This window comes from Hesperophylax consimilis, chromosome 27 (assembly GCF_061612785.1).
Source record: "Hesperophylax consimilis isolate HC1 chromosome 27, BYU_Hcon_1.0, whole genome shotgun sequence".
Lineage (NCBI taxonomy): Eukaryota > Metazoa > Arthropoda > Insecta > Trichoptera > Limnephilidae > Hesperophylax > Hesperophylax consimilis.
The window spans coordinates 3341927-3367772 of record NC_142862.1 but is presented as its reverse complement, the minus strand read 5'-3'; the positions used below and the strand labels follow the sequence as shown (position 1 = coordinate 3367772).

The following is a 25846-nucleotide window of genomic DNA, read 5'->3' as shown; positions in this document are numbered from 1 at the left end:
ATTTGAGCATTTTCAAAAAAAAAAAAACAAAAAAAAAAAATTTTCGGCTATTTTAGGGTTAAAGTTTTTTCTGGTGTTTAGGGTTGAATAACAGATGTTTTAACCCTGCAGAGCAGAAATTACACCGGGTTAAATGAAGGGTGATTTCAAAATAATGCTTCAAATCCGAGTTTCTTCATTTGTTTTACTTTCAAATAGTTTTAATTACTATGTAATAGACATAGTACTATAGAGTAAGCAAATAAGAAAGGATTATTTTTACTACGGAAATCTATATATGCGTTATTATATTGGTAGGAACATTATTTTGCAGCAATTTTGTACAAATAAATCAAAGTTAGAATTCATGTTTATTGCAAACGCAAATGATGTGTTTCGTTTGTGCTGTCTTATCAGATAATGTGTTTACATATTGATTAGCTAACGTGTAAACAGCAGTGCTCGAGTTTTCTCTACTTTCCATAAATATATTATGCATGTATGATATCTATAAACCTTCCGGAAGAAATTCTCTAAATGATAGTGAAAACCATACCAAAATCCGTTGCGTAGTTTAGAAGAATTAAGCGCACAAACAAACAGACGCATATAGCTGCTTTGTTTTATACCATTTAGATATAAAAATAGTGTATTATCTACCATACGTAAATTCCCCAGAATAGCTAGTTAAACCTAGCTAGAATAGATATGATTTTTTAAACGTATCCTTAAGGATACGCTGGCGTTCAAGTGGTTAATTTGGATTTGTTTCTCTTATGTGAGAACCTCGTGGTATTTTATCTCAGGAGATATGCATACTTTAAAATTAATTAACTTAAATATTTAACCACAATACTCCGAATAACAATAAAATCAGCATTCCTCTAATACATGCTACGAAATGTGGAATAAAATCTCTCTACTATATTGCCTACACACTCTATAACTCTCTTCCAGATATATATATAAAAACAGCCAGCAAAATACGTAATTCTTGTCGTATTGTTTTCTTTCTCTCTTCTTTTCTATCCTCTGTATTTGTAATCGAGCATAATCTATTTTTACCAATGTATTAGTGGGTAAGTACCTTCTGTCTGTTTCCTTTTTTGTTTCTTCTTGTTTGTTCTTCTTAACCTCCCTTTTTAAATTTGTGTACTCTTTTGCATGTGACACTTAATAATTACGATATTTTTCTATTTTTGTACTGTTTCGTAGTTAAAACTTATAATTTTGATATCAAAATACCATGTAAAACTGTACCTATTAACTTCCACCTATGTATTGTAAGTCCCTCTCGTCCTACAATGAGTTTCGTAACTCATCGGGATTGCTCTAGCAAGAAATAAAAATACAAGGTTTTCCAATAAGAGGTGTTATTTTGAATAGCCCGCTATTTCGGTAGATGTTACTTTTGAAGCTGTTATTTTTTGACATTTGACAAGTAGAAAGTACGCCATCAATAAAATTGGAACGATACACGCTTAAACAACGCATTGAAATTATTAAAATTCACTTGAGTGAATCAAATGCAAATCATCTTGGGTGATGAGACCCATTTCCACCTCAGTGGCTTCGTCAACAAGCAAAATTTTCGCATCTGGGGCTCGGAAAACCCAAGAGTTATTGTTGAAAAGTCTCCCTATCCTCAACGTGTGACTGTTTGGTGCGGTTTATGGTCCGGCGGAGTCATTGGACCTTACTTTTTCGAAAATGTGGCTGGAGCAACAGTTACGGTGAATGGATTGCGCTATCGAGAGATGATTAATGATTTTTTATGACCGGAATTGGATGGTGTTGACCTGGACAACGTTTACTTTCAACAAGACGGCGCTACGTGCCACACAAACAACGAAACCATTGATCTTTTACGATTGAATATCAAAATAACACCTCTTATTGGAAAACCCTGTAGTAAAAAAATTACGTTGAAGCAAGGTTTTTCAATAATATTAATGAAAAAAGGGACAGTAATTTCCTTAAAACCAAGGCCCTCCACTCTATCATGCATTATATGGAGAATCCAGATAATTAAGTGTGTAAACTATAAAACAAGTCCCCACCGGAGCAAGCAATGACCTCGCCAGTGAAGATGAGAGTAACCGGATAAAACAGAACATTTGGCGGCTTCCATGGTTGAGTGGTAACGATCCTCGTCTAAGGTCGGGGGTCAAATTCCAGCGTGCGCAAGTAAATAAATTTCATTTGAATCTGTGTTACTTCACAATTTATTAACTAAAAATAATATATAGTATATTTACGACGTTCCAGAGCGGAAGATACTCTCAGTGTCGCCCTGGTATAAGACTTCAGAATCGAAGCGGTGGTTGAAATTGTTTTAACCGTATTTTGTGATCAGATCTGAATAGCCAGGTGCTACCCCGCCTTCCTCTCAACTTGTCCTTCTCTTGCCCAGTACCTTCAGCCTCACATCATACTCCAATAATTGCGGTTGTCATAGTCTCACAGACTCCAGGTGGAAGCTTTTGACACTCTTGAGCGGTACTCAAAATGTTTTTAAAAAATTATAAAAAATAGATTAGTCGAGGTTCGATTAGGTTAAGTGTGTTTTTATTTTTTTTCACTTTAACTTCGATATTCAGTCCTGCCAATGTTCTGTTTTATCAATGTTCAGATTTGTCAATGATCTATATTGCTAATGTTCTGAATTGTCAATGTTTTGATAAGTCAATGTTTTGTTTGATCAATATTCTGTTTTGCCAATGTGTTGTTTATCAATAATATGTTTTTTTGATGTTCTGTTACGTCAATTTTCTGTTTTGTTGATGTTCCATACGTTAATGTTCTATTTTGTCAATGTTATATTAAGTCAATGTTCTATTATATCAATGTTCTGTTTTGTCAATGTTCTATTTTGCAAAATGTTCTGTTTTGTCAATGTTCTGTTGTGTTCATATTTTGTCAATGTTCTGTTATGTTCATATTTTGTATATATTCTTTTTGTCAATGTTCTAATATGTTAATATTTTGTCTTGTTATGTTAATATTTTATCGATGTTCTGTTTTGTCAATGTTCTGTTTTATTGATGTTCTATTTTGAATAATGTTCTGTTTCGTAAATGTTCTGTTATGTCAATATTTTGTCAATGTTCTGTTATGTTCATATTTTGTCTATGTTATTTTTTGCCAATATTCTGTTATGTTAATATTTTGTCTATGTTCTGTTTTGTCAATGTTCTGTTTGTTCGATGTTCTATTTTGCATAATGTTCTGTTTCGTAGATGTTCTGTTATGTTAATATTTTGTGTTTTGTTAATGTTTACTTAGTGACCTTGCCAGAGAAGATGAGTAAGTGCACGCCCATATAATACCGGACTCCGAGGTCACGCCGGGTTACGCAGAGGCCTCGTGGCGCCAACAACTAACTGTCGCACCGCCACTATCTCTACCTGCCAACTGCTATGTTACTTTATTATACCGGTTCGACGTCTGACAGGGCTGTGCAAACATGAATTTATTAATACTTTCTCTGCTGTAAGGAAGATTAAGTAGGTAATTTTGTAATAGTTGTCCTGATAAAATTTGAGAGGCTTTTGGGTCAGGGTGGTTCAAGATTTAAATTTCGTATAATAAACATGAACTAATAATTTAATGAAGAATATTATATCACATTTATGAGGTTGTTTCCTAAAGTGAAATTTGTTGAAAATTGTTCACAAATGTATCATATTAATTTAGAATTTTTTGTAAATAACGAAAAGTATATGAGCCGTCAAAATGTTGATATAATTTATGTGCCAAAGGAAAAGCGTATGACATCACGGGAAACGTGCGACAGTACTGCAGGACATCTATTCGAATTATGGATTGCACTTTGTTCAACTTCATGGGATAATTGTATAATATTTATGGTACATACATTTTACCAATGTTTACTTAATTTTTTTACTGTCATTATCTCTTTTATTGGACGGACCTACGTTCGACTTTGGCCTGGCAGGCCTAGAAAATCAATTTCTTTCCGTGTGGTTTATTTTAATAATTTCTGATAAACACATTACTAAAATCTCAAATGTTTCTAGAGGGATCCCTTGGTAAGTTACTAATTCAATCTAGAAAAATAAAATTTGGTGCTTACCGCTAATTTTATAGCTGAAAAACGTTTTATAAAATTTTCAAACCGTTTTACATAAAATAAATATCTTAAATCCGTAGGAATCCCTCTAGAAACAATTGAAATTTTAGTAATACGTTCATCAGAAATAATTAAAATGTGAGCGTCGAGCAAACCTCCCTTATTAGAGTCTTATGTCTCAGTAATGTAGAAAGATATATCTGAAATCAAATCTACACTTAAACTTTGTCAAACTTCAAACGTTTAGCGCCATCTAACACCAAACCTCTAAAGTTGTTTGACACATAATTTACACCAAACGCCGAACGTTGTAAAATTGCCTAAACACCAAATGCTTTAATTTGTCCGAAATATCGTCTGATTGATTCATATTAACATTGCTTAAAACCATTTAAGCAATAATGCCAAGCCTTTATGAGTGGCACGAAGTAATTATAACAACAAATTAGCTTATTATCTTAAGCCTGCTAATAAAATATCATAAAAACGAAAAAAAAATCTGAACCATTTAGCACAGCCCTGTGTCCTCCACTCGGACCAGAGTGTTATACGGAAAATGAGACGGGTACTGTTATTTGCTCAACAGGGCTGGCACAGTTTACCGAATATCGCAATCATTCCAATAACGGTATAAATTAAACTAGAAGCAAAAAGATATGGTAGATCGAATGGAAAATTTAATTATAATCAGGTTGTGTAATACAATTATTAAAACAGCGGGTGACATTGCGGATTGATGGGAACTTCATGGGTGTAATCATAGATCAAAGAAAGGATGGACTTGAATCGGAGAAACATTAGAAGCACTTGTTCGCAGCATCCTGGAATATAGCTCCATTATTTGGGCTCCTTTTGAACAAAACCATATGCTGGAAATAGAAAAAGTACAAAAGTGGTTTATGCGTTACCTGTATATGAGAGAATATACATATTATCTATACCTACTTGTTCTTAAGAAGAATTATCGATTTTAACACCTTAAAAGCCCGAAGAAAGTTTTTAAAGCTAATCTAAACTATAATTAATCCGCCTGTGTTGAAAGAGGTTAACTTATATATGCCTAGCAAGTATACTCGTGGGAGATCCTATGCACTTTTTTATGCTCCAAAAGCGAGGACTTCTGCCTATCAGAACTCTCAAATCAACAGAGTGACTCAACTGCTTAGGAGGAAGCTACAAGCCAAAAATGTGTATATTCTTGGTATACCTTATATTGTAGGTAATAGGCATTAAAATCGCAAGACAAACGGAGTCTAGAAACTTTCGACTTCAAGCAGAAAACTGGTTTTTATTTATTTTGTAAATAATTTTATAAGAAAGCAAAAAAGTTAATCAAGTGAAACTGACACGGATAATTTTAGCTATAATACTGTATTTTTTAAAAATTGTTTCCTTTATGCGATCATAAATTTCTATTAAATATTTTTTTTTATATTTATATTTTTTATTGAGTAATTCATTTTTTTATTTGCATTCTACTCAGGCGAAACGATAGGAAAACCTTCAATTTATTTAAAGCGTTTTTTTGGTATTCATAATGTACACCAATTCGTTATAAAGATAGTGATTTGGCATTAAGCTTCGCCTTAAAGCTTCTGTATTGACCATCAAAAATTTACACCGTCACTTACAGACAGTTCAGCAACTATCTTTTGACGTATGTCACAAAATACAGGGTTTTCCAATAAGAGGTGTTATTTTGAATAGCCCGCTATTTCGGTAGATGTTACTTTTGAAGCTGTCATTTGACAAGTAGAAACTACGCCATTAATAAAAATGGAAAGATACACGCTTCAACAATGCATTGAAATTATTAAAATTCACTTGAGTGAATCAAATGCAAATCATCTTGAGTGATGAGGCCCATTTCCACCTAGGTGGCTTCGTCAACAAGCAAAATTGTCGCATCTGGGGCTCGGAAAACCCAAGAGTTATTGTTGAAAAGCCTCTCTCTATCCTCAACGTGTGATTGGTGCGCTTTTTCGAAAATGAGGCTGGAGCAACAGTTACGGTGAATGGATTGCGCTATCGAGAGATGATTAATGATTTTTTATGGCCGGAATTGGATGGTATTGATCTGGACAACGTTTACTTTCAACAAGACGGCGCTACATGCCACACAAGCAACGAAACCATTGATCTTTTACGATTGAATATCAAAATAACACCTCTTATTGGAAAACCCTGTAGTATAACTGCTCCCACGACCTTTTTATACTTACATGTACCTCAAATTTGTAACCTTTTCCGTAATATATTGGTGCATAACCGTTTTATGGAGCACATGACTAAAGAGATAATAGAAACAAGGGAGATGGGCCACGGACCATTATTAGCATGAAACCCCACATATTTATTCATTTAATTGAGTTCACTTCATTCTTCAACTGGATTAAATTATTTAAAACTATCTGACGTTTACCCGACGTTGCTGGGAGTGATCCTTAGGAAATAGACATATACCACCCAGGACTTTTCTATAGGCCTGTATACAATTCCGTAGTACACCGGTAATATAAAAATAAAATCAATTTAATATATCCGGTAAATAGCAAAAATATAGAAAAATTTGCATGTCTCGAATTCCTCGGCCTAATATCTGAAAAAATTGCAAAAGAAATTAAAAAATGTGGTTTAAATATAGCTTTTCGAACAAACAATAATTTAGGAACTAGCCTTAAAAACTCTAAAAGTAAAATCCCTATACTCAATAACAGTGGCATATATGAATTAAAATGTGACCACGCCGATTGTAACGCCACTTACGTCGGACAAACGGGGAGGGCATTCTCAACTAGATTCAAAGAACATATACGATGTTATAATAATAAAAACACATCCTCAAAATTCGCAGAACATCTCTTGGTGAATAATCATACCCCACTTAACAACAAGGGTCCTAAACCATTGCATATAGAAAAAAGGGCATTAGATTAAATTTACTTGAACAATTAGAAATCAATAAACGAACGAATGACCCAAATTTAACACTAATTAATAAAGTACGGAAAATAATTTACTCACCACTTCTCAGTATTTTCACAAAACCCAAGCAGTATAATGCACCCAAATAATTCATAGCAATAAAGTCATTAGTAAATAATTAAGAACTCATTACCATTTACTGAGGGGAAAACATAGATTGGTTTAACCAACAATAGATCATGTCATCGGTTTAACCAGTAATAAATCAATGTATGCACCTTCAAAATTTACATTTGAAATAGTATAAATACGTCGTCTCAATGTGGACTAACCACAGTTTGAAAATGGCCTTGTAAGCCGAAACAGCTGTCACAATAATAAAAAACTAAAACACTTGCAGAACTTAATAATAATAATATTATCAAATTTAATCTAAATTAAATTTATAAAAAATTAAATGGAGTTCTACGAACTAAACACAAAAACAATAAATAAAAAAAAATAAAAAAACAAAATACCATAAAACGGAGTTTGAATTTGCTACAACTTTCCGCACGGCTGACCAGATAATCTATGGGAAAAAGATCTTCAATAAAAAAAGGCTAACTTATACAATATTAACCCCTTGTCGTTTCCAAGATTTACAAGATATCTGGCCTGTTATTTTATAACGTGATACATAGAGAGTGTTGAACTTTTCTCGTTCCAAAAGCTCGTGTCACTTCTTGTTGTGGGTTTGTTCCTTCATAGTTTTTTCCCGCTTCGGATGATGACGCTTTTCTCCCCGAGGTATGTCGGATGTTCTCTCCACAAAATGAACCTTTTGGGTCACGGATACCTTTTTGGGTCACACTTCACTTGGTAACTTATTTGTGGACGAGCATTAAGACGGCGTTGTTCGACCCGATTACTGACATACAGTAAATACAAACAATCGGTCTTTTACCAAAGTACTAATAAAAATTTTCTCAGTCAAATTAAAATGATTACAGTGAGTTTACTTAAAAAACGACATACCTTATTCTTTTCCTTTTTTCAAAAACAAAGACAAACATTGCCGGGTTACGAACAACCTGACAATATTTAAAAATCTTCCACTACCACCACAGAAAGCGGAATTTTTTTTGCTTGTGTCATGATGGAGGACTTAGCCAGCCGAGGAATTGAACATGGTAGTGAGGCATGGAACTAGCAGAGGAAGGACGAAAGTAGACTGAATGCTGAAGAAATGAGTCCCTGAGGCGTATGTGTGTTAAACCTAAAAGCTAATGTAAAAATAATGAATAAGATCTTGAAATTTTGCAAATTCACTTTGTGGCACCATTTTATTAATGAAATAATTAAAAACACTTTGTTTTTATCACGATAATCTTTATTTTTTTAAAATCAATTTGTTTCGAGAACGATGTTCTCTTCATCGGGACATTAAATACTAAATTATCAGGTATAGAAAGACAGGCGTGGGTAGAAATGGAAGTAGTGGGGGGTTTGTAAATCATCAAACCTCCAATTTAATAATGAAAAAAATTCCTAATACCGTAGTACATTATTCTGATGTATCTCATAAGGTTTAGCCAGCGTCAGCAATGTAAGCGCCCGAAAATATTTTTTTTTACGTCTTGTTTACAAAACATCGAATTTTCTCTACTTTCTATAAATATAATATGCATGTATTATATATACAGACATTCCGGAAAAAGTTCTCTATATAATAGTAAGATCCCTATTTAAATCCGTTGTTAGGTTATAAGAACTAAGCGCACAAACAGATATACGCGGATAGCGACTTTGTTTAGTTATATTTAGAGATTATTAAACTTAATTTATTGGAAAATTTTATTGAATGAAAACAAAAATAATTAAACACTAGTAATAGACACCTATTAGCAAATCTTAACAAAACATAAACCATAAAAAGATACAGAAAATTAAGAAAGGTAACTGTTCGGTCTTGAAATGAGAATATGCTTGGTTCCTACCGGAATGTGATTTTATCCAGTTCCTACCTTTCACCAAGCATCATCACCTCGCTGGAAAACTGTTTATATTTTATCAGGTTGTACATGTGTAGTATAGCCAAAACAAAACCAATTATGGATTTTCTCTTTGTAACCGTACCACTAATAAGTAATGAAACAAGATAAGAATAAAAAATATCTAAATTTATGACAAAGTTTTGAAAACAGAATAATTCGGACCATCTTGGAAGCATTTGAAAATCTCCTACTATCATCACAGTAAGCGGAAAATGTTGCTTGCGTCGTGATGACTTAGCTAGCCGAGGAATTGAACTCACGACGCATGGGTGGAACCCAAACGCGATGCAAACTCAGCCACTGACCGGTCAGTTGTTGCTGTCTTCTTTTTGTGAATATCGCATAAGAGTACCTTTTTGAGTTTTGGTATATTTACAACATGGCCACAGTAGCCTCCGTGAGAATCTCATGGACGTGTTTTGATTTATATACGATATCCGGCAGTAGAGTGCACTAACTTCAAGAGGTGATTCTACATGAAAATACAAGTAAAAAAGATAAATAAGTTATTTAGAAATTTCAACGTTTTAATGTAAATAAGTTGAATTGTTTGTATGTAAAAATATGTTTAAATGAGACAAAAAACAAAAGTATTTCCAAAAAAAAATATATTTTTTTATTTTCTCCTACTGGAGAAGCAGTCGATTTAAAATTTAATTTAAAATTAGTGTGAATTAATTTTTAAAATATAAACATAAATGAATTAATTGATTTTTAATATATATAATGGACAAAAAAGTAACATCTCTGGTCATTTTTGGATGGATTTTGCTCTGCAGGTGTGATAGCGGATTACCGACACCTTTGCATTGATCAGATGGATTCATCCAGTTTGTATCATTTGTCAAAAGAGGTCTATTGAAGACTAAAATCTTTGAAATATTTTTTGACAATAATGTTCAGTGCGTATTATTACAATGTGCTGATTCATCATTAATAATTCTACTCTCTTGAGAGCTGGTGACATATTATAAACCCATAGTGCTAACTCAAATATATTATTGTGCTGATTGAAGATCAAGGAGCAAAACTCATTGCAAGTGGGATTCTCTGCTGAGTCTTTCTGTTTATATGTATTTGGTGGCTGGTTATAAGTTGTCTTCTCCTGCAGAGTGAATTCATTGATCAATCCATTTTTTTCATAGGGATTTAAAATATTCCCTGATGGTCTGTGCTATTTAAACGCCAGATTATCACCACCTACCATAATGTAGAATTACCTTACGAAGTTTCTGCACTTTACCTCCGGACACCCTGTATATTTGACATAATAACAATTTATATAAAACATGCCAACACCTCAGCACAGGTTCTCCTATTGAGGTGTTCACAAAACACTACTACCCATACAGATACTGAATATAAACAGATTTTTGAAAACTGATACTTATTATGTTAACTATATGAAAGAAAATAGAAATCTATCTACATATATACAAATGTTTGTTTGTTTTTGTATCTTTATTTAGATGTACGCAAATTTTTTCATACATCTAGTAGGAAAATATAAAAAATAACAATTACATTTTAAGAGAAAAAGATAAATACACAAAATTACATTATATAAGATATCTAGGTGACTAAAATAATATTGGTGAGTATGTTCAACAATCAAAAATTATTTTTTATATACAAAGCACATGTCCTAGGAAAAGTGCTAAGGCTTGGGGCTTCCTTTATGACATTTGGTAGGTTATTATAAAGTTTTTGCCCTTTATAAAACGCGCTGTTTTGTGTGCATGAAAGTTTAGTTTTGGGAAGCCTAAAATCTCTGCGTCTTCTCGTGGAATAATTGTGAACATGTTCATGGTACATAACATTTCTTTGCAGATAATTTGGGAGCATATTATGTTGAAGCTTATACATCATTGTTAACGTTTTATATATTATATGCTGTTTGGTTGTCATCATATTTAAATTTAGTAAAAATGTTGCACTTTAAAATCATCCTCATCCCCCTATTTTGTATAACCTGTAGTTTATTATTTTGGGCTTCGTTACATAAGAATAAAACACTAGAACAATAATTTAAATGCGGAGTAACAATAGAATTGTAAACAAGGCGCGCTGTCTTTAGATCAAAGTTATTTCTGATCCTTTTTAGGAATCCAACTTTTTTAGCAATTTTCTTTGTTATGTATTCTAAGGACGGGTTGTGTCGGAGAATTTGAACAATTCATAAAATTTCAACGTTCATTTTCAAGCTCTGTGAAAGATTTTTTCAAGTTCTGTTTTTATTTCAGTTTTGTCAAGCACCTAGCCTACAATGATATAGTAACAGAACTTGAATAGGACTTCCACAGAACCCGAAAATGAACGTTGAAATTTGATGAATTGTTCAAATTCTCCGAAACAACCCGTTCTAAGTGTTCATCAAATTTTAATTTTTCATCTAATATTACACGTTATTATTTACGTTATCAATTTTTAGTATTGCCTGCTAATGTTCGTTTGTTCAAAATCATGAATCTCCGAAAGTTCTTCGCCGATTTCGACTGCATTCGAATACGCGTGTGTTTTTATATACCAATGTTATATATGTAGATGTCACCCGTGACAGGTAAAAATATATATTTTTTAAACAGCGCCATCGCCATTGATTGAAACGTCGCCTATTACGGTACAGCAGTGATTTTGCAATTTCCCAGTGTGCGATATCGCAGCTCCGTTGGGATGAGACGGGTCAGTTCTAGCGACCTCCATCTGTCACAGCATCTTCTCGCGAGGTCACCCTGTCTACTCGACAGGTACTCGTACCTACCATCCTCCGACATCTCACTGACGCCGTATGCAAATTCACAAAATCGGAAACTTGTAGAAGACATTTTAATTAATTTTAATTTCGGATTGGATTTCCAAAATTATTCTGTTTTCCACTGACCAAGAACATGAAATAGCGGTAGCGGGTTTATTACTAAATAATTAAACCGAAGAAGTGAACATTGAGTGTGATTTATTTCGGGTGAATAAAATAAAGTCGGAATCTTAACGACGTAAGTGAAGAAGCCGTGCACAAAAATATGCGACGCTCGGCCTTGGTGTATTGGACAGACCTACGGTTGAATTTGCCCTAACAAATTTCTAAAATAAAGTTGGAGTCTTAACAACATAAGTGATGAAGTCGTGTCAAAAAATATTTTGTGCGTAGCCCGGCGCGGCGTAACGGTCGAATTTGTATCCAGCAGGCCTAGAAAATCGATCTTTCCGTAGGGTTTATCTTCATTATTTCTGATGAATGTACAACAAAAATCTCAGATGTTTCTATAGGAATATCTCAGGAAGTTACAAATTCATCGTTTAGAAAAATAAAACCTGGTGCTTACTGTTAATTTTATAGTTGAAAAAAGTTTTATAAAATTTTCGAACCGTTTTACATCAAATATTTTAACGGTAAGGTCCTGTTTTCATTAATCTTAAATATAAATATAAATACATCCGTAGGCATAACTTATGTCGCCTTAACTTTTTCTTTCTTATATAATGAGAAATTTAGCACTAACAAAGCCTTTCCTACAAAAATAAAAGTTGGTTGTTTACAGGTGGAAAAATATAATAAGCATTAATTGTTGATTGAGGTACTAGTACATACTGAATCATTGCGGGTTGGAAATAAGACGACATAGCTCAGTGGTTTCAGAGCACCTGACCGGACATGAGAAGGCACGGGTTCAATTCCCGTTGGCGGCATTTATTGTTACTCAGGAGATATTTTCAATTTGTATTAATATTTCAGGCGACTAATTATTGCTTATAATTATCTAAGAATGCAAGTTAGACTTCAGTTGGATCCTGTTTTGAAATATCATGCTAAGGGATAGTAAGTAAAACATCTCTCCCAAACTTTAACTAGAACTGTTAATGGAAATATTACCTTCCTGATTTTAAATCTCTACGGCCGTTGTTCCCAACTTTCGGAACGATCAATCTCGGGCTCCGATCAGCCAAGTGATTTGTACAGTAACGTTCAATTCGCCTCTTTCCAAACATCTTTATGGTTGATTATCTTAAGTAGCCCTGCCCACTTTCATAGACAATAAAATGACATCAAAGTAAAAACTTTGAATTTTAAATTAATATTGACGAATTAATTATTGTATTTATTATAAATGTATATATTTTTTAAATACTATAATACATTAACCGATATTTTATATTTTTTAAACATACTTATGTAATGTGTTCAAAATAAAGTGTTAGTTTGACTTTAATGCCACCGTGTCTTGGGGTCGCGAATATTTTTCACTCTGTCGACACTTTTTATAACGATTCATTTACTGAGCCAGACTAAATCCAGTAGTTTGGCTTCCTCAAATTGGGTGATCGCTCAGTCGTCACTTTTCCGTTGGAAAGAGGCGTAGTTGTGCGTATGAGTAGTGTTGAGCCAAAATTTCGGTTCAACTGTTGATCAGTAGGATTGGGAACAACGGCCGTAAATAGTATAAAATAAAGTCGCTATCCGCGTCTGTCTGTTTGTACGCTTAGTTCCTCTAAACTGCGCAACGTATATTTCACTATCATTTAGAGATTTTTTCCCGGAAGGTTTACATACTCGAATATAAAACATGCATATTGTATTTATAGAAAGTAGAGAAGAGTCGATGTTTTATAATCAAGTCGTCAAAATATTTTTTCGAGCACTACATTGCTAACGCTGGCTAAACCTTATGAGATACATCAAAATAATGTACTACGAAATTGTATAACTTAAAAAGGCCTACAAAAAAGTCTCAGGTGGTATATGTCTATCTTCTAAGGACAACCCCCCGCCACGCCGGGTACACGTCAGCTAGGGTAGTATAAAATAGCTTTCGCTTTGCTGTGGCACACTAGGAATAATCGGGGCTTACATCTATAAATAACCTAACCTTAAAATATATATAAAGCACAAGCAATCGCTGCTTGAAGGAACGCCTTGAATGGTCTCGCATATCCGCAGTAAAGGTTTCCGCGACGAATGGCGCTTAGCAAGCAGTATAATAAATATTACTAACAGATAAAAAGCCGCTAGGCCCTGCAGGGTGCTTTTAGATGGCTTTGCCCAATTCAGTAAACTTGATAGTAGAGTTTGACCCCTTTGGATGTATGTACAACAATCATTAGAATATGTGCAAAAATATACTGCACTTTATTTTTTTAAGTTCCTTTAAAAAAATTCTGGAAAAATTGGTCGGAAAATACAACGGAAAAATAAAAAAAATATTTATCTTACTGATAACTATATGGGGTCTGTAAATTTTTTGAATTTCGAGAAATTGTTCATTGAAAAAATTCAACGGTTCTTTTTAAAAATAACACTTCCGTTGATAACTATCCTGAACTGTACAATCATTAATATAATAATTTACATTTATGAACTTATTTGCTCGTAAGAGTATTCAAATCATCGGCACTATATTGCGGAACAAGCCATAATTTATTTTTTGAAACACTACTTAATGAAATCAATAAAAAAATTGAATATTATTTCGAGCCTGACTTTCTCAAAATACTGTAATGGTGTGCATAGCAATATAATGGTGTTAATTAAAATAACTTTTACGTCCATGCAATTCTAGGAAATGCATTCGCAGTAACGATTACCTAACACGTCAGGCTAAGGTTTAATCCGAGTCTTACAAACTAAAAGAACCTTGTAAGCTGTTGGACACATCGCGGTGCCAACATTACACGGTCGTCAAGAATTAGGATTCAGAAAATACATTAATCACAGCCACCTGTGTAATAAAACCTCACTTATCTTAGTGGTCGGTTTTATGTGATTTTAACAGATTTAATCCATGGAGAATCATATGCAAACTCTCAAATAAGTACCTACCCAGTTACGAAATAAATTTAATTTGAAATAATACTAAGCAGTGACACATTCACACTTTTGTTAGAAAAAATAATTCAGGTTACAACCGCAAAGGGTTTTCATATCACAAGGAAAAAAGATGTTGCCATAAATACATTTTTTTAAATAGTGGCCTAACGATCAAAAACACTTTTAAGAGTATGCTTAAAACAATTCAAAATCTGCTCATTCATAAATAGCGCTTGCTTTGTTTTGAAATGAGAACATGCTTAGTTTCTACCGGGATGTCATTTATTCAGGTTCCTACCTCTCCCCAACCATCACCTTGCTGGAAAAGTATTTCAAATTTGGAACAAGGGTAAGAAAATAGTGCAAATTCGTAGAAGTGGTTTTGAAAACAGAAAAAGGATTGGGAATACTTTGGAATACCTTGTTGGTGTTCTTCGTGTATATAAATAATCTCGTTGAACAGTAAAAAGAAAGGAAGTTGACTATCTTACAAAGGCATAATATCGTTTTAAGTACTCATTCGTTTAGTTGTAGCAATAATTACCATGGGGTATCGCGATGGAACTCACTATATTGTGATTGTGTTGTGTGCTCCTTCATAGATAGCGCTTGTCATGTTTTGAAATGAGAATATGCTTAGTTCCTACCGGAATGTCATTTATCCAGTTCCTACCTCTCCCTAACCATCAGCTTGCTGGAAAAGTATTTGAAATTTGGAACAAGGGTAAGAAAATAGTGTGAATTCGAGGCAGTTGTTTTGAAAACAGAAGAAGGACTACTTTGGAATACCTTGTTGGTGTTTTTCATGTATATAAATAATATCGTTGAACAGTAAAAAGAAGGGAAGTTGACTATCTTACAAAGGCAGAATATCGTTTTAAGTACACATTCGTTTTGATGTGGCGATAATTACATCGTGGTATCGCGGCGGATCTCACTATATTGTGATTGTGTTATGTGCTCCTTCGTAGAGATACAGTGGTAAGTGATTGGTCCTCCCGTTTTCCTCCCTTCCATACCTTGTTCATTCCTACATATATTGAAATCATCCAATTCCAGCAAACACCAATGAATTACGTTTCGTATAAATTATTAACAGTCCATTTTCACATCCATATGAAGCTGTAATTCGTAAGCAGTTTCGGATGATACACTGTTTGCAAGTTATGCTTTAGAATTTTAAGTTAATTGTTAATTTAACTTTCAAGACAGGCATACAAATTCAATAGTGTACCGGTGATTCAATCCAATATTATATTTGTATGCCTTTTTTTAAAGAATTGAGAATTTATACGGACAAAACTATGTATTCATATTCATATTGCGTATGTACCGGCGCAAACAAATAATCCATTTTAATATTTTAAATCATAACTTTCGAAAAGTGTACTTTCATAAAACAAATAAATTAAAACCATCGCGTAATATAGCGTAATGAGTAAGATCAAGACAGGGAAGCTTAGATGGTTTGGGCATATAGAGCGGATGTACGAAGAAAGGAGTATAAGGGGAATATATGATGCAAATGTAAATGGTAGCAGAAGTCGTGGACGCCCGAGGAAGAAATGATACAACCAAGTGAATCAGTTAGTTGAGTCGGGCCATGTCAAGAGTCAGAATAATAGAAGAGTATATATGCATGTGAATGAGGCAAGGAGTGTGTGCCAAGACCAAGTTGTTTGGCGGTCCGTCCTCGGTTCCTACCCCTGCGGGGAAATGGCGTGCTGGTTAGTTAGTTAGTTAACACCATCGCGTAAATTATATATAACGTACGTTACGTTTACCCCTAATTTCCCTTAAAATTCAAGTAAGAAATTTACGCTAGCCTAGTTTTATAGGTCTCCCGTTACACCACGAGCTCACAAACACCATGTAAAATTAAGCACGTATTTAATACTATTGATTTTTTAAAGCTTTTATAACAATATTGTATTGACCATGATACTGTGGAAACAATTGCGCTCAACACCAGCTCGATAAATGACTATACAAGTACATATTACCAAATTCCCGATCACAATCAAAAAATACATTTCTTTGTTGTCCTGACAGCTCGACAATCGATCAAGTTTTTACTTCCGATCATAATCGGGTGTTTCGATAGTCATTGAATACTTGTAATCGATCATAAATAATAATTGATAATCGAAAAATAGCGCGTTGAAAAAAACCTTTATCATAATGGTCATACATAACACATTCTAGTTAGGAAAAAAACATGCATGAGAAAAAATGTTTCATTTCAGAATAGTCATTTAAATTATTTTATGGCATTGTAGATTTTATCAATTTAACAAACAAAGGTGTTGTTTTTATAGAAGGTGTTAGATTATTTCGGCGCACCTTTTAAATTCTGTCTTTTGGTTGATTTAAATTATAATATAACTAGCTGACGTTACCCGGCGTTGCTAGGGGACTTTTCGAAGTTTGAGGTTGTGTATTCTGGTGCACCTGACAACTGAGTGCATTTTTAAGGTGGAAATAATATTTATTTATTTATTCCATCAACATAAATCACGTTTTTCCTCATAAAAAATAACCTCACTAGGACTAAGCCTGTATCAAGGTTAACAATTTACATTTGAGTGAAGCAAACATAGAGTTATCACAAACATAAAGTAATACTACACACAAATATAAAATGTTTCAAAAAGAAGGAAAAAAAATGCATTTGATGAGTTACCAGATGGGTAATTTGACAATTGTAATTTGACTTATTGTAATAATATTTGAACCATAACTACTTAATTATCATTATTCCCAAGAAGAAACAACTAGATAAGAAAAGACAGCTAGGGTGAAATTTTATAAAATATTGTTATTTAAGAAAGCACAATAATGAAAAATATTAAGACAATCGTCTGCCAATACAAACGTCTTAATTAACATTTTGAATTTAAATAAGGAATTGGTAGACTTAATATCATTATGTAATACAAAATAATAAACTATAGTATATCATCTAGATATGAGATAAGCACCGCAGGCGAAATTGTGAAAAAGTAAAAAAAAATAACAGTAAATAGATTAAAGAAGACGAGTAATTATTCAATTTGGAATGAAGATTTTCGTGTTATTCACATTCGCTTTGCATATTTAAAATTAGGGGGAAATGCGACGCATGCAAATTTTTCGTTTTTTTTTACATGAACTGGAGGCCCTGATGAAAACAATTTACGCACGGCCTATGCCATCTTTGGGGATGCTGTGTGGAGGGTTGTTCTTCTCTCTTTCTAAATCTGCTTTTATTTAATGTCCGACCATATTCACTTGGTGTCATGTACATACATCTACCATATTATTTCATTAATACCATTCCTCCAAATATTAATATGGAAACTGCTTACTGCAGATTAAAGTCAACGAATCCACCCAGATTTTACAATTTATCACATATTTTTATCTATAAATTTGGTACATTATGGCAAGCGATCGCTCAAAACTTTTTTGGAAACTTGGCATAGTGTGCCAAAAATAGCTCGAGTGGATAATAGACGGAATGAGTTTTAAGAGGACGTGACACTATTTGTTGTGAGAGATACAGCACAATGTGGGGAAATACAGCATAATGTGGGGAGATACAGCACAATGTGGGGAGATACAGCACAATGTGGGGAGATACAGCACAATATGGAGAGATACAGAACAATGTGGGGTGATACAGCACAATGTGGGAAGATACAGCACAATGCGGGGAGATACAGCACAATTTGGGGAAATCCAGCACAATATGGAGAGATACAGAACAATGTGGGGTGATACAGCACAGTGTGGGGAGATACAGCACAATGCGGGGAGATACAGCACAATTTGGGGAAATCCAGCACAATGTGGGGAGATACGGCGCAATGTGGGGAGATACAGCAAAATGTGGGGAGATGCAGCTCATCGTGGCCTGAGCGGTCTTCAATAATTATTCTAATTCAAAATAATAATATTTTCATTATTTGTATATCGCCGTTTTTGTGCAAAATCACCTCAAGGGCGCTGTAGAAATATATAATACATTTCTACAGTGATCTATGTTATTACTAGCTATAGACTAGTCAAACTATTATCAATTGATGTCTAATAGATTGCATCCTCCGGTTCGTCGATCACTAATACAAAGCTATATGTATAATGAATTTGATTGATGAACGAGATGCTAGAATGTACATATGTTATAATTCTTATTTATTTATGTTTTGTACAGGCAGATAATACACAGTACCATACTTGAGATTAACACTGTTTATTGTTTATTAGAGAAGTTTAGATACGGTTCGCACGCACAGGAAATAATTGGAAAATTGGACTTTTCGGTATTTATTTTAATAATACAGGGTTTTCCAATAAGAGGTGTTATTTTGATATTCGATCGTAAAAGATCAATGGTTTCGTTGCTTGTGTGGCACGTAGCGCCGTCTTGTTGAAAGTAAACGTTGTCCAGATCAATACCATCCAATTCCGGCCATAAAAAAATCATTAATCATCTCTCGATAGCGCAATCCATTCACCGTAACTGTTGCTCCAGCCTCATTTTCGAAAAAGTAAGGGCCAATGACTCCGCCGGACCATAAACCGCACCAAACAGTCACACGTTGAGGATAGAGAGGCTTTTTTAACAATAACTCTTGGGTTTTCCGAGCCCCAGATGCGACAATTTTGCTTGTTGACGAAGCCACCGAGGTGGAAATGGGCCTCATCACTCAAGATGATTTGCATTTGATTCACTCAAGTGAATTTTAATAATTTCAATGCGTTGTTGAAGCGTGTATCGTTCCATTTTTATTAATGGCGTAGTTTCTACTTGTCAAATGTCAAAAAATGACAGCTTCAAAAGTAACATCTACCGAAATAGCGGGCTATTCAAAATAACACCTCTTATTGGAAAACCCTGTACATATTTATGTTCTTTAATTAGCGTGTTTAGGAAAGGAAAATTTTATGCTGGTGGTACTACAGTATAAGGTTTTGATCGGAATTCACTCTCCTAAGTGTAATTCGTCCCTCGGTATAAGACAGATTTCGAATAAAGTAAATCCAATAATGTCAAAATGACTAAATTTAAGAAGTGCTGATATGAATTAGTATACTTTTTGATGACCAAACGCTAAAAGTAGGTGTATTGATTGACCTACCACTACCCTACCTACCTGCTCCTAACTTTCTTCTGTCAACACGGCAACGAATATGGAATATTATAGGCACACTCCGCAATAACCGCTTTTTTTCCTCTTCCCCGCTGACAGATTGCTGACAGATCAACTGACTGAAGAAGAGATTGGAAATCTTGAATGCATTGATTTATAGAAATTCCTCACTCGCAGTGCTATAGTGGTATAAGAGATTTTTCTTACAAATGTGTTTGACAGCTTGAATGTATTAGGTTTTATCCGCCAAGCTCAACAAATAAGCCTAAGAAATTCAGTATTTTTTTAATATTTATCAAGTAGTAAATGACTTAACATATATCTATCTATCTAAAAATATAAATGTTCGTTTGTTCAAAATCTTAAATCTCCGAAAGTTCTTCATCAATTGCTTTGAAATTTTGTCACTACTTTGCATTCGAATACGCGTGTCTTTATATATACCTAAATTATATATACATATACCCCTTTAATAGGTAAAAACACGCTTAAAAAAAAACAGCGCCATATGTTGGACGTAAAAAACAACACGCGCTATTGTTTCACTATCTGGAAAGACATACTGAGATACAGCAACGCATGGCGGGGTACAGCTAGTTTTAGAGCCTGAAAAAATGCCTTTTAAAGTTCGAACCCAAGTCTGAAATTAATGTCCATTAGAATGATGATTTTTCAAAAAAACAAATTTATGCAGATTTTGTGACTGATTTCGTTTTGGACTATGAGTTTAAACAAGATTCCAAAATTTCAGCCCGTTTGGAACCATAGAGCCTGAAAAAGCTGCTTCTAAAGTTCGAACCCAAGTCTGAAATTAGTGCCCATAAAAATGATGATTTTTCTAAAAAAACAACTTTAGCAGATTTTGTGAGTGAATTCGATTAAGATCATGATTCTTATCTTTATTTCAAAATTTCATCCCGTTTGGTACCATAGAATATACATAGATAGAATTTTAAACAATAACATCGACAGTGCCGAACTTCTGTCCCTTATTAATTTTAACATACCTTTGAGACGTACAGCGCTATTCCACTCGCTTTATGACAAAACAAATGCAGCTTCTAATTCCCCAATTAACCGTGCTCTTCATACATTAAATAAGATTTGTCTCAAATCTTACATCGACATTTTTTTGGATTCACTGTCCTAATTTAAAAGGAGCATCGTGTCAATGATATAAATATAAACAGTTCAATGTGCAAACATATACACACACTTACACATACACGGTACACACACACATATGCACTACACACGTCACCCGGCAATTACTAAATATACATGAAATATTTAATATCTAAAACGGTTTTATCAGTGTAACCAATGTTTGTTTCAATAATATCAAATGAATAAATAAATTAGGTGCTCAAAACGGCCCAAAAAGGAGAACTAAAGAGAATTCTGAAAGTTTCGATTAACCCTTCAGTACATTCATCAAGTTTGTTCAGTTTGCAATGTTTTCTGTGTATTATATTCCCGGTCGTACATGACCCTCAAACGCTGGAAGGGTTAAAATTCGGACAGGTGAAATATTTAAAAACTTAAGTTTTCCACGTGATTGTTTATCCAATTTTTTAAAAATTTAAACTTAAAGAAACACAACTTTAAGCTGTGAGGTGGTTGAATTAACTAAGAATTATAAAGATTCTGAAAAAAGTTATATCTTCCGCGGGAAACGTCAAAGCACGTTGGACGCGCGTTTTCCTCATTTTTTCAGTAGCTCAACAGCAGGCTCCGAGCGAAATTGCAGTCAATGATTTCTTATGGGATTCTTTATGGATACTATTTTTAAGGTGAGGAATGAGTGAACCTGGATCTTTGAGAGACACATGTTGTAGGAGGGAGGAAAGAAGGCAAGCATGACTTGTGATAGCGACGGTTTCTCGTATTATACGATACGATTGAAAAACCACCCCAAGTAAAATATTTCTTACCGGTGTGCCGAAGGGATTAAGTTCCGACACCACTATTTGATTTTTTTAAATTTAATAAGATTCTCTCAGTATCGTCCTGGTGTAAGACCACCATTCAGAATTGAAACATTGCTTCAAATGGCTTTAGCTGTGTTTGGTGATCATATCTAAGTAGCTAGAGACTTCCCAACTTCCTCTTTCCCATCTCATACCCCTCCCCACTACCTCAAGTCTCACAACATACCCGAATTCGCTATTCTCACTGGCTCCAGACGGTTGGAAGCAGCAAGGACTCTTATGCAGTATTCACATAAAAAATAAATGTAAAAATCAATAAAATTAACGAAATAAAAAATTACGATAAAGATCATAGATAGTACAAAAATGGGTATACCTAACAACATATCAGCATTTTCAATCATTTCGGTTTTTATTAATTTTTTTTATCCATACCAATAACAAAGATAGCTACAAAAAATCATCGGTTGAAATGGAAGCCGAAGAAGAATCAGACGACAAAGAGAGGACGGACCGCCAAACAACTCCGTCTTGGCACGCATTCCTTGCCTCATTCACATCCATAGATCATCTCATACTCTTCTATTATTCTGACTCTTCACAGGACCCCACTCAAGTATCTGATTCAATTGATCGTGCCATGTCTTCCTCGGACGTCCCCGACTTCTGCTACCATTCACATTTGCGTCATATATTCTCCTTACACTCCTTCGCTCATTAGCTCTACATGCCCAAACCATGGACATTGAATTGTACGAGGAAGTAGATCATAAACCTACCGCTATTCTGTCGTCTCCTCGCCTTGGGTCTGACGCTCAGGTCCACGGGCTCTTGCTGCTCGGGGGGGCCGCTAGCCTAAAACAAACAATAACAGCCGTTAAATTATTTTTTAAATAATTATAATAATAAAGTGTGATACCTTACAATAGCGTCCCTGTCTGTACAGTGTAAGGGCAGAAGAGCTATGTCACCACCCGGCTTGGATGGAAGCACCCTCCCCAAAAAAGACTCAATTGAAATGCTTGGAGTGAGCATATCAGATCTGCTCTAGTATCAATAATACAAGATCGGGAAAATCTGGCTACCAAGAAACTTGGCGTCTTGTACAGGGGCTAGCTGGTTCTTCAATTATAACAAGCTGCTAACCCTATACAAATAGCAAGTACGCCTAGCAATTGAATTTGGGAGCCACCAAGCTGGAGCCTCCCACAATACTTGATAAACCCACTTTATTCTGTGCAAATGAGATAAAAGATTGTTAACAGACCGATTGCCATCTCTGATGCACAGATGCCATGTGGGCACCGGGATTCTTCAAGACCCGCATTAACAAATCCTTTCCTACAGTCCCTACTTTAACCCGCCTCGCAACGCTGCCCAACTGGGTAGCGACATATTTCCCCTGCCTTTACACTGTACAGACAGGTGCGGTGTCTTTTGTGAGATGTCACATTAACAAAAAAAGGTTTGTGTTACACTAAAGAATTGATTATACTGAGGCTGGTTAGTTAGTTTGTTATGCAAAAAAAGATTAACGACGTCTGAAAAATATTACTGACGGTGTGCCAGGTATCACAATAATTGAATAAGAACCAAGTGAGCATCATATAAGCAAGCGCACAGTTAAAAGATTTAAGACGCAGCCATTTTGCGATTGTAACTTTGAGCAAGCTTAAGGCTGGCCGCATACATACGTTTTTCGTATTCGATTTCCGAATTCGTTTTCCGTATTCGGACATCCGAATGCACGGAATCAGTAGAAAATACATTAACTTCCGCACACGTTCGTTTTAGTTCCAAACGGAACAAATTCCTTACGCACGTTCCGAATGCGAGCCGGCGCATTCGGAGAAGCCGGATGGAAAAAACCTAATGACGTCATGTGGAACGCAGCTATTGCATACAGTTTGTTTGTGCCGACGCTAACGCACGGAAATTTCCGTTCGTAATACAGTGTTGCCAACGGATCTTGACCTAATATCGCCGTTTCTCATACATAAGGTAGCGTAAAGTAGCCGAATTTGCTGTTAGGTGGGACATGTTTACAATTGATGTTTTTACGTGAAAATAAAAATTTCGTGGGGGGGTGGGTGAAGAAAAACGAACGTTTGCGCTAGTCTCGCGGAATTCCGAATACGGAAAACGAATTCGTAAATCGAATACGGAAAACGTATGTATGCGGCCAGCCTTACGGGTAAACTAAATTTTGTACGTAAAGACATTAACGCTAAAGCACATGCCAAACCCGAGACTATTTCTTGCTCACAATCGAAACAACGAATTACACCATTTATTACTTACCTACGTAGGGTCCTAGCCATGTTCGACCGAATTCAAAATACTTTTTTTAGGATACCATCTCTATTACTGATCAATTAAATTTATAGAACTGACGACATGGTGCCAATCCAATTGAATTTATGGAACTGACGACATGGTGCCAATCCAATTGAATTTACGGAACTGACGACATGGTGCCAATCCAATTGAATTTATGGAACTGACGACATGGTGCCAATCCAATTGAATTTATGGAACTGACGACATGGTGCCAATCCAATTGAATTTATGGGACTGACGACATGGTGCCAATCCAATTGAATTTATGGAACTGACGACATGGTGCCAATCCAATTGAATTTATGGAACTGACGACATGGTGCCAATCCAATTGAATTTACGGAACTGACGACATGGTGCCAATCCAATAGAATTTATGGAACTGACGACATGGTGCCAATCCAATTGAATTTATGGAACTGACGACATGGTGCCAATCCAATTGAATTTATGGAACTGACGACATGGTGCCAATCCAATTGAATATACGGAACTGACGACATGGTGCCAATCCATTTTTTTCACAGTTATCATTTAAAATTCTAGACAGTTTCGCAAATTTTACATTGCGACAGTTTTATCAATGTAATGTTTGGGAATATTATGTTAAAATTTTATGCACCCTACGTTTTATTCTGCTTCAAGGGGTGGGGAAAGGGAATGGGGTGGTTTTTATAAATTTCGTGTGGACAATTTACCTTTATCTTGTTATGAAGATAAAGTGTGCAAAATTTCATTCGTCTCGAAATAAAATAAAATCTTTTTTTTTAGAAAAATAGATTTAGGCTTACCTCTCTGGTGGAGGGTAGCATGGCGCTGCCAGCCTTCCCTCGCAGGAACTCACACCCATCCTGGAACAAACAAAAACACACACATTAATTTATACTGCATACATAATGAATTAGAAACATGAAGAAATAATACGTATTGAAAATAAGTCCATTGAATTAAGGAAGAACTCCAAACACACAATCATAGCTAATATCGTGATTGATTGTTGGGTTATTATGCCGTGTTGTGCTAACTCCTTCTTAAGTCAAAGTTTCGGAGATCAGATGCGTATCGCATCAGGGCAGATGTGTACATTGTTACCGCATTTTGTATTTATCTATGTACACGGAGAAAACTCTAAAACTCTGGTTAAATTATTCCTTTTCCTGTCAAAAATGGGACTGCAGGCCTTCAACGAAAGAATTGACAGAATTCCTAACGTATCAGTCAAAAACTAATGTTTTATGAGGACGGCGGAACATTGTCGCATTCCGTCATGATATTTAATAGGAAAAGAACACGTGTTCTCGATATATTCTGAATATTTTATCAGGATGTTGGAATGCTATCATTTTTTAACATGTACCATATTTCAGTAATTAGTTAAAATTAATGTGGTTTTCGGAATTTAGTTTTGGTGTAGCCTTCAGGAACCGGCGACTAAGAATTAGAAAGTTTGAAACCTGACATAGGTTTTGTGAATTTCAATTGTAACATTGCTATTTTTTCACGGCCGACTAGAGTAAGTCACTTTTCAAGTGATTTCATATAATACTAGCTAAAGAGTTTTCGAAATCAGATGTAGACAGTAATTTTCCTCTTAATTTGAACGT

The 25846-nt window shown here is 34.8% G+C and overlaps 1 protein-coding gene across 3 annotated transcripts in view; it reads right to left on the bottom strand.

Moving 5' to 3' along the window:
* Positions 1–25846, bottom strand: part of LOC149410477 (uncharacterized) — a 150641-nt gene that overhangs the window by 47603 nt on the left and 77192 nt on the right. For all 3 annotated transcript variants that reach the window (XM_089647751.1, XM_089647750.1, XM_089647749.1), the window contains exons 4-5: positions 25034–25093; positions 22682–22757 (exon numbers count right to left, since the gene is read on the bottom strand). In XM_089647751.1, coding sequence (XP_089503877.1) covers positions 22682–22757; positions 25034–25093 — 136 coding nt within the window. The remainder of the gene's footprint in view (positions 1–22681; positions 22758–25033; positions 25094–25846) is intronic.